At 34.4% G+C, this 13,499-nt stretch overlaps 1 protein-coding gene across 1 annotated transcript; it reads left to right on the forward strand.

Annotated features, from left to right (window-relative positions):
- Positions 1 to 623: 623 nt before the first annotated feature.
- Positions 624 to 1,914, forward strand: LOC128281893 (wall-associated receptor kinase-like 1). The gene has a single exon (XM_053020047.1). The coding sequence runs from the start codon at positions 663 to 665 to the stop codon at positions 1,815 to 1,817; it is 1,155 nt and encodes a 384-aa protein (XP_052876007.1). The 5' UTR covers positions 624 to 662; the 3' UTR covers positions 1,818 to 1,914.
- The last annotated feature ends 11,585 nt before the right edge of the window (positions 1,915 to 13,499 follow it).

The raw sequence follows: 13,499 nt of genomic DNA on the forward strand, positions 1-13,499 counted from the left end.
AACAAGAATTTTGGCATCGGTGATATTTCGACGTATTGCGAAGGTACAAATTAACACATCTTTTTCAATAATCTATATTACATTTTATTTATATGAATATAACCTTTTCTAGTCCTTTGATAAATTCAGGAGAGAATTGTGGGATCTATGTTTGGTGTCATATGCTTTGTTTAAATACTCCCGGCAACTATTGTTCGTCACGGGACTGCCCTCCTAAATATAAATACAATAGTACGGGATTTAGGTGTGAGCCTGACGAAATTATTTCACAAACGTCGCCAAAAAATACTCGGAGCTTGACCATCATTATTATAGGTAGGTGTTGAATTCACACTTTCTTTTCTACAAATGGAAGCATTTTCAAGTTGTGATATATTTTGACTTGAATGTGTGTTGTATGAGTCTTTAGTTTTCGTATTGTAAAATTCATTACTCATTATAGCCTTAAAAGTTTAGTGTCAAAACAACGTGATGTTGTAGTGAATATTCTCCCATAGTATACAAATGACCGTCGCTAAATATAAAACAATTTTGTGCCAAGTCGAATAAATAAAAAACCTTTATTGAAGTATCTCTATGGTTGATAAAACTATGTTTGTTATATGTATCTAGGTTGCGGCATTAGTATCGGGACAATATTTCTGCTACTTGGATTATGGAAAATGTACGAAGTAGTGAAAAGAAGAAGAAACATCTTGCTGAAGCAGAAATATTTCAAAAGGAACGGAGGTTTGTTACTGCAACAACATTTGTCTAGCAATACAAGTTATTTTGAAAGAATAAAAATGTTTACTTCAAAGGAGATAGAAAAAGCCACGGATTACTATAATGAGAATCGAATCCTTGGTCAAGGAGGCCAAGGAACTGTTTACAAAGGAATGTTAACGGATGGAAGCATTGTGGCTGTTAAGAAGTCTAAAATGGAAAAAGGAAAGAAATTTGGTGAAAAGAAGGTGGAACAGTTCATCAATGAGGTGATCATTTTATCTCAAATTAATCATAGGAATGTGGTTAAGCTTTTAGGATGTTGTTTAGAGGCTGAAACTCCTTTGTTGGTTTATGAGTTCATTCCAAATGGAACACTTTATGATCTCATTCATGGTCAAAATGAAGAACTTCCATTGACATGGGAAATGCGTTTACGGATTGCAACTGAAATTGCCAATGCTTTGTTCTATTTGCATTCGGCTGCATCTGTTTCTATTTATCATCGAGATGTTAAATCAAGCAACATACTTTTGGATGATAAATACAAGGCAAAAGTGTCGAACTTTGGAACTTCGAGATCAATTGCACTTGAACAAACTCATTTAACAACTCGAGTTCAAGGAACATTTGGTTACATGGATCCGGAGTACTTTCGGTCAAATCAATTTACAGAGAAGAGTGATGTTTATAGTTTTGGGGTTGTCCTTGTTGAGCTTTTAACTGGAGAAAAACCGATCTCCTCAAAACAGTCTGATGAAGAGAGAAGCTTGGTATCTCTTTTTCTTCTATCAATGCAAGAGAATTCGTTATCTGATATTCTCGACTCAAAGGTAGCAAATGATGGCCCAGAAAAAGAGATTATAGCAGTGGCTAAATTAGCAAAAAGATGCTTGAACCTTAATGGAAAGAAAAGACCTACCATGAAACAAGTAGCAATGGAGTTAGAGTTGATTAAAGCATCAGAAGAAGGTAATGCTATTGAAGAAAGTGGTGATGAAGAATCTGAAATTGATGACATGATTGAATCTTGGGACATCAATCCTTCTTGTTCAATATCTAGGTCAGTTACAACCGACAGTGTAATTTTGCCATTAAATGAATCAATTTAGTTTCCAACACTTTAGAAATGTTTTTACTTTGTTCTGTACTCTCTATGTAATATATCTTCACGTTTGGTTCAAATCACTCTTTTGTTCTTTATGTTGTTTCTATATATCCCTTATTGAAGCTTTTGAAATTAGGCACGGATATCATCTCTTTTTATGTTTTTCAACTTAAATAATTACGGCATGATGTTTTATTTGTCCCTCTAACTTTATAAAAAGAGTTTTTTTAATTTTTAAAAGTTAACCTTAGCACAATAAATTTTCCATCTATTGAAAAACAACGGAAATTTAAAGTTTAAAAAGATAAAAATCGAATGAAAAATTAAAATGACTTTATTTTTTTGTAAAGTTGAAGTACAAAATAAATAATTATGTTGATGAATAATTAGCTTAAAATTTTCACATCACTATATAAACTACTTCTCCATCTCCAATCTCTAAACTCATCAAATACTCAATCTTTCCCTTGTAATTTGTTATTAAAATAAAATTTTATTTTATTTAAAACAAAAAAACTTGATTTTATTATTAAAACTGGAGATCCAAAATATCCATCCCACTTCATGCCAAATTAAAAACTTAAAAGTAAATTAAATTTAAAATTAATTTCAATTTGATAAAGCCAAAATTAAGCAAAATCTAATTTAATTTTAGACCAGAAAAAATCAATCTATCCCCTATTTTAATTTCAAGTTTAGAATTAAATTAATAATAAATTATTTTTAAAATCAAAATAATCAAGAATGAAAAAGGGAATTCTCAGCCCATTGAAAATTTTGAAGTCCAAGTCAAAATCATAAGCCCTGGAAAAAAAAAAAGGTGTCTACACCCTTTGTAACATCCCAAATTTTCGATTAGACTTATGTCACTGATATGAGATTGGATACAATAAAATATCTAGAAAATTGGAAAGATCAATCAAAGAAAGAATTTTTATTAAAGGAAAAGTGATATTGGAGATAGAAATCAATGAAATGAAAAGTAACGTGGGTGTGAGAATATGACAAAATGTCCAAATTGTAAATTCTAAAAAGTTTGGGGATTAAAATGAAAATTTGACCAAAATGAGAAATGAGAGTTATTATTGATTATTTGACATAAAAATAGGGTGGAATATGTATTGATGTGATAAAAATAACTTTTGAGACCAAATTGAAAAGATTTGAAAGGAGAGGGACTAAATTGTAAATTTTCTCTTTTCACCCAAAAAGTGCAAATGTGTAATTTTGACCACCCTTAAACTTGTATTAACGGTTAAATAAGAATTATGAGCTTGGAGTGGGATAAGTGCCTAAAATTGTGAAGAAATGATACAAAAAGCCAAGAAGGGTTAATATGGTAAGTTTGCCATAAAACGAGGCATTTTGGCCATTTCTAAAGTATGTTGTGTTGGAAATATTATTTTGATGAGATATTTGATATGTGGAATAAATATGGACCATTGGATGAGATTTATAAGGAGATGGATTGTGGATCACAAATTTAGGTAGACTTTGACTTGTTGACTTTGAATAACCAATCTTAGACGGTTTAAAAGAAAAGGGAGATTTTGTCCATCATCTTCCTCATGGTTGACCACTCCCGTGGAAAAGTGAGAGCTTTTCTCTCTTCATTATTCTACTCTATTTCTTTAATCGTACTAAAAATCTCATCACCCACATTGATTTCTCACCAAAATCAACTAGAAAACTCTTTCATAAGCTTGAATCCACCTTCAAATCTTTATTTTTTAGCAAGAGTTTTGATAGTTCTTGGGGGAGAAAGTTGAATCTAGAGAGAGAAAGCTTCAATAATGTAAGAAATGGTGTTTCCTACTTCTACTCACTTGGTATTTTAGATTTATTGTATGAGACAACTTTGGAAGCTCACATGTTGATATTTAGGAAAATGATGAGATTGTGTAATGGATGTGAGTTTGACTAAGTAATGAAGGTGTGTAAATTCCATGGTAAAAAATGTTGACAATAAGTGGTTAGTGATATTGTTGCTTGGTGAAACTTAGCTACATGTGCCTTATTAATTAATAATGTGTTGTGAAATTTGGTTATCATGAAACAACTGATGAATATGAATTGGTGTTAGTGAATTATTTTAAATGTGTTACTAATGAAGAAAAAGGTGCATAAAGTCATATTAGCCAATTAGAAAATTAGCATGTTTTTATAACTAAATCGTAAAAGGTGAAAAAGTTGAGTTTTATTAGTAAAAAAGGTCAAATGGTTATGAAACTTTAAGATAAAGGACTTGAGGGATAAATATACCATTTAAGGTACTAGTGGATGTTATTGGAAAGGTTTTGTGGTAGTTTTAATGAAATAAAAAGGTTAAATTAGTAATTAGATAAAACAAGTAAAAGGTGTTAAAATAAGATGAATTAAAAATTATTATCTTCATTATTTACTAACCCTAAAAGAACCAAATATCCATTGTTAAAAGAAAGGGAGTTTTCTACTATGAAATTTCTTCATGCATGGTAGGTTTTTAAACCCGTTTTTAATGATATGTTTTTGAGTTCATTGTAGCTTAATCTAGCTAGCTCGGAGGTCAATTTGTAAAATTGTTAAAGGTTAAGGGCTATGCCATGAATGTTCTTGAATGGTTTTTGATGTTAAATGATATATTATGAACGTTGGTTGAAAAATAAACAAGTTTTGTTAAATGATTTTCTATGAATTTTGGAATTAGAGACTAATTGTTAGAAGTATAAAATTTAGGGTTTTATTATGAAATGATGGTAAATATGAGTTGTTTCAAGGTCCCTTGCATGTTTGATTAACATGGAACTAGATTAAAAAGGTTAGATTCTAAGTTATAAACTTAAGGATTAAATTGTGAAAAAGTTAAAATGTTAGGGGTAAATTAGTAATTTTGCATAAATGAGAGTTATGGATTGAATTTAATGTTTGAGGTTAATTGAAGTACTTAATTGAATATAATTATCTATTTAGATCAAGATAAACCACAACCGGAGCTAAATCGAGGAAAGGCAAAAGCTTTAGATTAATTAGACCTAATTTCTACAGTTCTAATCATCGAAGTAAGTTCGTATGAACGGTTATTGTCTTAATGATATTTAAAATATATGTTATTATGTTAATTATAATGTGAATTGATAAATGTATAAAAAAATCAATGCTATGATGATTATCGAGTCTTGGTTGAACCTTAGGAATTCGTAGGATACAAATAACATGTCATTAGGGATTTCCTATTTTTGTTACTGGTCTTGAATGTCCTACCAATGGCTAAGATCCTATATTTATTATAGATACTCAAAAGCTCGTGTGAGCAGCATTGTGTAGCTTACATTCCGACCCATAGCTTGTGCGAGCAAGCCCATTTAACAGCTTGTGTGAGCAATGATGTAAAGGAAAGGTTACAGTTATATGTAAAGGCACACTTTGTGTGAGCTTTCCCGAGTATCCAGTGAAATTCTAAATGGTTCAACGGGCAAGAAAAGGGATTGAAAAGGTAAGTGTTCAAATGGAATTAAGCATATTATTATGGAAAGAATGCATGAACTAATTGATGTATTTCATTTGGTAAATAAATTATATTATGAATAGCTTATTTAATTTATGTGCAAGTGTGCTAACTTGCATATTGATGGTGATGTATAGGCTTATGCCAAGCTTATAGTTTGGATTATATTATGTTTATGTTTTATATATGCAAATGAAATGGTAAGTTATGTTTTTATTTCATACAAGCTTACTAAGCATTAATTGCTTACATAGTTTCTTTTCTATGTTTTATAAATTATCGAAAGTTTGATTTGGTTGGAAGCTCGTCGGAGATCTATCACGCTATCCAGAAGTCAATTCGATAGTTTCTGTATATTTTGGCTAAGGTTTATAATGGCATGTATAGGGTGGGTTATTGTGATGTTTTTGATGAATATGTAAAATGGTAACTTGATATGCTTGTGCTTGGATGCTTATGGATTGTTGATGAATTTACAATGCTTGCTTGGGTTAGTCATTTTGGTCACTTATATGTGTATGTATATATGATTCTTTTGGTAAGTTTGTAATGGCTTGATAATGGTCTTTCATGGTATGTTTTGTATGTTTTGAGAGTGGCTAAATGATGTATGTTTTAATACTTAAATGGTCTAGAATTGTATGCATGGAATTAAGCATATAAACATGTCTAAGTAGGAGATGTTTAGTTGTTGTTTGTAGTGCCTTTGAATGTCATATTGGTTAGTTGAATTAGGACTCTTAAAATGGAAATTATATGTATGTTTCGATAGGGTTTTGGTGCCTTGAAAGTGTGCACAAATGATCTAAATGTTTATGCATGAAATGGTATTGGAAATGACTTGATTTTAGGTAAATTTAGGTCCACATGGCCTGAAACACAAGTGTGTGACTCAGCCTTGTGAGACACACGGCCTAGCGACACGATTGTGAGTCATTTGTTGAATTCTTAGGTTGCAAGTCAGTGAGCTACATGGCCTGGCACACGGGCGTGTGAGGCAGCACACGGGAGTGTGACACGGCCATGTGACCCTACTCAGAGAGTTACACGAGTGGAGACATGGGCTAGGACATGGTCGTGTGTCCCTAGTTCGAAGGTTACATGGCCTGAGGCACGGGCATGTCTCTCAACCATGTGAGGCACACAGCCGTGTGACCCCTGTTTCCAAAATTTTGTGACTTTTTTCTAAACTTTCCAAATGATTTTAAACTGGTCCCGAATCATTTCTAAGGTATTTTTAGGGCATCGAGGGCTCTATTTAGAGACAATATATATGAATATGATTAGTTTATGAATTGTTAATGTTATTGAATGAAGTTAAGTTTAAATGTTTTTGATTGTACGGTAATACTCCATAACTCTAATCCAACAACGAATACGGGTTAGGGGTGTTACATTCTAAGCTTCCAAGAATCCAAAGCCAAAGTCGAATACCTCAAAAAGAACACTTCCTTATCACCTAATACATAGCATGGTCATCTAAGGCATATCAAGTAATCAAGTTTTCTCAAACTACTTATAACTCATATAGAATCATGGCATAAGGTTAAATTAACTTGTATTGCTAGCAAAAGGTCTTAAAAACAACAAAATGAACCTATGTACATGCCATAAATAAAATATCATAACCATTTACTAGTTAAAGTAATCAACCTACAGATGTACCTTCAAAAGGGTGGCTTGACCTTTGATGCAACTTTGAGGTCCCCATCTCGAATCAACCATGCATGAGGAAATATAAAAATTTCATGTGCTAAATATACTTCTATGCCTAATGGTGCTCAAGACAATTTTATCAACCTTAAATATACTATTTATATCAAGGTGATATGTATGTGCTATTAGAAGTGAATTATGTCCTCATACTATTTTAAATTTTTATTAGACATGTTATCAAGTCCTAATATAACTTACTCATTTAACCAATTCAATTAAGTAATGACTTTCCCATTTTAGGGTCTGTTTTTTTTTTCCAGGAATGTTTTCCTGGTTTTTCGGTGTTTGTTTGCTTGAAAATAAATTCCATTGGTAAAACATTTTCTAAAACACGATAAATGAGATGGGTTTTTAGGGAAAATGTCTTATCGATTTTATTTTTGTAAGACATTTTCCATCTTCCTCCACTCTTACCAATTTGGTTCCTCCTTCTTCTGTTCTTCATCTGTCCCTTCCTGAAGCAAATATGCCCGGGAATATGTGTCTACTGAAGAGGTCAAGTGTAAAAGATTTGTTGATGGATTGAACGAAGACATAAAACTATTAGTCAGGATACTTGTATTGAAAGAATTTTGTAGTACTGGTTGAGAGGGCCTGTAAAGCCAAAGATCTCAGTAAAGAAAAGAGAAAAGCTGATTCAGAGGCTAGAGATTCAAGGAAGCAATCGATGAATAAATCTTATCATTCCTCATTAAAAAAATCTAGACATTTTAATGATTGATCGATAGCTTTAGTGGAAAATCAGAATAGAGATCGTGGAAAGCAATATATCAACCCTAAAGCTTAAACTACCTCAGTATCGAGTGTTGGTAATGCAAAGGATGTAAAACCTGAGTGCAAACAACATGGAAGATGACATTTTGGAGATTGTTAGGGAAAAAGTAACAACCGAGCTTGTTACAGTTGTGGTTCACGAGATCACTTTATAAAAGATTGCCCAGAGTTAGGTAAAAGATAATGCTCAGAACATGAGGCCAAGTAACACTACAGCTAGAAGTAGACTGCAACACCCCAAACCCGGCTCGGATGTTATGGCCGAATTCGGCGTCACACTGAAGTGTTTTAGCGAAAACTGTGTTTTCATTGAAAACCCTTCTTAAACAAAAGAAACCTTAATAAACACATCTTTCAGTTGCGAAAGCCTTGTTTTAAGAATTTAATTTAAGAAAACTTATCATTTAGAAATTAAGTTGCGGAAACGTAGAAAACATACTATAATTTAGGAAACCCATGTTCAACTTCTCGTAATTACGATGGAAATAATAATACTTCAAATAATAATAGCATAATGAAAACCTTATTAAAATCTGGTCTGAAACATACTTAATAAAATAAAACTTATAAGCTTAAAAAAAAAAGTCCAAATTTGTCTTGCTAGATGGTCACCCTGAGTCCCTCCAAACATCGAACCGCCTACTGTGCATCACCTGAAAATAAAATAAAAGAGGGGGTGAGTTTTCGCAAACTCAGTGTGTACAAACCTCGATAAAAAACAAGCATTCAAAGAGAAATCATCAAACATGCAATGCAATCCCATCCAAATTATCCATCCGCTACATACAAGCTCCGTCCCTCGTCACACCATATGGGGATATAAATATCTACCCACCTAGCCCACACACCAATGGTAGCCCGGTTGCGGAACTACCTTCATTTACATATTTGGCTTTAAAAGCCATCGGTGGATCCACGATTGTCAGGCAACCATGCGATCCTCATATACTTCCTCCGTTCCATAGTTCCCAACCCATATGCAACCTAAGCAGAATATCATATGTATGCATGTCACATCGATAAAACTTACATTTAACACCTAGGGGTATTTTGGTCATTTTCGCCTTTAAGGGTATTTTGGTAATTTTCCCTCTATTACGGTTTTCACTTGCCTTGGCCCGTTAACAAATCCTGTGAGCTAAGATGAACGAATACTATACACCAGGTAGGATTCTAGAGAAGAGGAGGTGAGTTATTAAGACCGCTTAAGTACCAAGCTCTCCCTAGATCCAATCCGAGCCATGCATATACCTGTTGCCACACCTTAACCCTATGACTTGTCCATGGTCGCAATATATTAATAAAGTTTTATGTAGTTATCATATACTAGGCCCAAAACCCCTACATACATGAATATGGCCCACTTGGCCCATCTCATTCATATGGCCCATCACGCCCAATTCACATTCATATGGCCCATCAGGCCCAATTCATATTCATATGGCCTATTAGGCCCAAATCACCTCTATATGGCCCGTTAGGCCCCAATCACCTTGTACTCATGCTCACACACAAATTTTCTATCACATAGCATCAATTATCAAATTTTACCTATTATGGGCCCAACAGCCTATCGGGCCCATTAAGCCTATTCTGGCCCGGTTGGCCAGATCATAGCCCAAGTCCATGGAATCGCCCATGGGCCTCAGACAACCTATCGGTTTCCTCCTCACGAGTGTTCGCGCACTTGCAAACTACCGCAGCTAAACTTTAGGCTTTTCGGCATTTTGACTTTTCGGCATTTCGGCTTTTCAGCTTTTGTCGATCTACTTGTGTGTGCAGTGTATGTACACACCTGGTAAGCAAGCGTGCTGCGATTCCCTTAGTCACTAACCTACAAACGATATCATCCTACAATTAATCGCATGCTTAATACATATTTTTACTAAAATCGAAACCTCACCTTTCACCTTACCTTGCGCGACAAGTATAGCAACCCCTTTTTTAATCACTAACCACGATCAACTCCTAGATCTGCATCAATCTTAAATATTAAACCAGAATAATAGATGACTCGTATCCAACACAAGTCTCCTTACCTTAACTATGAACATTCAGCCAACCAAGATCAAGAGCACTTACCAAAGTCTTTCACCGGAGGAGCAAATCGGCAGAGATCCAAAGACTGAGATTCGTTACCTATTCCTACCCAAAACTGATTAGAAGAAGTGAGGGAATGTATACTCAATATTTAGCAAAACTCGATTATGAGAACAAAGCACTTACACTAGGCTTGACCGATTAGAAAGGGTACTGGCGGCACCAAGAGTATTCGGTCAAGAAGGTTTCTGCCCGTGCGATTTGTATGGTAAAAGAGAGTTACTCAGCGCCAAGGAAAAGGAAATAAAATTCAGCAATGAGGTAGAGGAAGAATAGAATTTGGCACAAGGAAAGAGAAAAAGAAAAGAAAGGCAGAGGGTTTTCGGCTTTTAGAGAAAAGAGTTTCTGGTAACAGGGTGAAGGAAATTCGGTCATTAGCTTCATATCCTAGCATTTAGCACCTATTTATAAGCCTTATAGCCGAATTTTCCCATGCCTAATTCCCCATTCGGCTCCATCACTTCTTCCTTCTCATCTCTTTGTTTTTCTCCCTGATAACCCCTTGATCCTTTCCTTAATTTTCTCTCTTGAACATTTCCCTTGGAGTCCACTTTCCTTCCACTTCCATCCTTCTAGAAGGGCAAAATTAATCTTCTAAAAACAATAAGCTAGGATTCGAACCTTAAACCTCCTTGCTAGCTATTAATGCCACCTCTCTACACTCTAAGTGGCGTCACTTAGCCACTCCTCTATTAGGCTCTTTGCTGCTATTTTCCCCTATCTTTATGTAAAAGCCCAACTACTTGCCAACCTTGATTCTTTTAATAATTAACTTATAATTTCTTCTACCCCTTAATTCGAACTCAAACCTTGACCAAGACCTACCTTTGCGTAATTAGCACTTAATCAGAATTATTAAGCACAAAAAGAAAAATTCAAGATTTCGAGATTTTTAGATTTCGAGATTTTTGGGGCGTTACATAAACCACCGAGAAATAAGGGAAATACGAGTGGTGGTAGAGGTGTGACACGAGACACTACAACTAGATCTGATGCTAGAGCACCTGATGATCATTTTAGGAACCACTAAACTAGAATATGATCACGACTAAGGCAAGCGTACCTATCGAATGGTAGTATAGTCACGGTGAGTCCAAAGTATCGTATCCATAAGGACTAAAAGTACTAGTATTAACTTTCTTTCTATTATTTAACCTAAAATATAAGAGATTTGTTTTAATCTAAAATTAACCAACTAATTAACTACTAAACGAGACAAAGAGTGAATAAAATAGTCGAATAAACCAATATTAAAAACAATACCCGAGGAAGAATCCACCTAGACTTCACTTATTATTCTGATTCTGAATCTAACAATTTATTCACTTGTCTTGATCCGTAGAAATCCCTAAATTATGTTAATATCTCTTTTGAGACTAAAAACAACTGACTCTAGATTGATTAATTGAAATCTCTTTCTAATTAAAACCCCTATTGTCACATTAACTCGATCTATGGATTCTCTTATTACATTTGAATCTAATCCGGCAGATTTATGTCGCCCTATTTCTAGGGTTGCATGCAACTCCGCTTAATTATGTGAGATCTACTCTTAAACAGGGACTTTTGCTCCACTAATAAGCACATCAATTTGAATTAATATCTTGAAAATATTAAAACAAGAATTAAGAGAACATAATTAAGAACAAGAATAAGTATTTATCATTAAATTCAAAATATTAAACAATAAGATCCATCTTAGGTTTCATCCTCTTTAGGTATTTAGGGAGTTTAGTTCATGTTGTAGTAGGAAAACATCTCAAAAAATAGGAAGATAACAAAACATAAAGAAATCCAAAAACTTCGAGAGAAATTGAAGGGAGATCTTTAGTCTTGAAGGAGATTCTACTTCCGAGCTGAATCCGTTGGCGTTCTTCAAGTAATTCCTGTGTTCTACTCTGTGTGCCTCCCTTTAGGTCTTCCTCTGGTATGTATTTATAGACTTTAGATTGCTCAGAAACCTTAAAAATTGGCTTTTTCTGCGTATTTGGTAAGCTAGGAGCGATATCGACACGGGCTGCCACATAGGCGTGTGGCCAGCCCGTGTGGCTCACATGGGCGTATGCTCTACCCGTGTGGAATTCATCTTGACTGGTGGGTCCTTCAATCAGCTTGTTTTGTCTTTTTTGGCTCGTTTTCTGCTCCTTTTGTTCCCCTATGCTCTTCTGAGTATAAAACATGAAATTAAAGGATTAAGAGCATCTAATTCACTCAATTATATAATAAATCATCCAAAAGTATGCTAAGTATGGGATTAGAAAGTGTTACTTTTATGGTTTATCAGCACCTGCACGAGCTTACGCTATTTGAGCACGAGAAGAAGTGCCATCTCCAAATGTTATTTCCGGTAATTTTACTCTCTATGATACAAAAATTATTGTATTGATAGATCTAGGGTCTACTCCTTCGTATATATGTGTGAATTTAGTATCCAGTAAGACTTTGCCGGTAGAGTCTATTGAATTTGTAATTAGAGTATCGAACCCCTTAGGCAAGTATGTAATTAGGGTCTACTCACATATTTGTTGTTGTTACCATTTGACGAGTTTGACATAATCTTGGGTATAGATTGGCTAACGATGCATGATGCTGTTGTGAATTGCAAACAGAAGATGATTGATTTGAGATGTCAGAATAATGAGATTACCCGTATTGAATCAGATGATTTGAATAGATTGCCAGCAATGATTTTAGTGATGTTAGCTCAGAAATATGTGAAAAAGGGTTGCGAAGCTTATTTAGCTTATGTGCTTGATATGAAAGTGACTGAAAAGAAGATTGAATTAGTGCCAGTTGTTTGTGTATACCCAGATGTGTTTCTTGATGAGTTATCGGGATTACCTTCGATTCGAGAAGTTGAATTTGGCATTGAGTTAGTACCGGGAACTACTCCGATTTTGATAGCTCCGTATAGAATAGCTTCGACTAAGTTAAAAGAGTTAAAATTTCAGTTGCAAGAATTAACTGATAGAGGATTCACAAGACCGAGTTTTTCACCTTAGGGTGCGCATGTTCTGTTTCTGAAAAAGAAAGATGGCACAATGAGAATGTGCATTGATTGTCGTCAGTTGAACAAAATGACTATCAAGAACAAATATCCTCTGCCTCGAATTGATGATTTGTTTGATTAGTCAAAAGGAGCTACTGTGTTTTTAAAGATAGATTTGAGATCGGGTTATTATCAGTTGTGATTAAAAGATTCAGACATTCTAAAAATTACTTTCCGAACGAGGTACGAACATTATGAGTTTTTAGTTATGCCTTTCGGACTAACAAATGCAGCTGCTATTTTTATGTATTTGATGAACCAAATGTTCAGACCGTATTTAGATCGATTTGTTGTCATATTTATTGATGACATTTTGATTTATTCGCGTGATGAAACTGAACATGCTGAGCATTTGAGAATAGTGCTACAGACTTTGCGAGATAAGCAAGCGACGTTTAGCAAATGTGAATTCTAGTTACGAGAAGTCAGTTTTCTGAGACATGTTGTGTCAGCATCCAATATCCGAGTTGATCTGAGCAAGATTTCAGCTATTCTGGATTGGAATCCTTCGAGAAATATTTCTGAAGTTCGCAGTTTCCTGGAACTTGCTAGTTATTATCGAT

This window comes from Gossypium arboreum, chromosome 10 (genome assembly GCF_025698485.1).
Source record: "Gossypium arboreum isolate Shixiya-1 chromosome 10, ASM2569848v2, whole genome shotgun sequence".
Classification (NCBI taxonomy): domain Eukaryota; kingdom Viridiplantae; phylum Streptophyta; class Magnoliopsida; order Malvales; family Malvaceae; genus Gossypium; species Gossypium arboreum.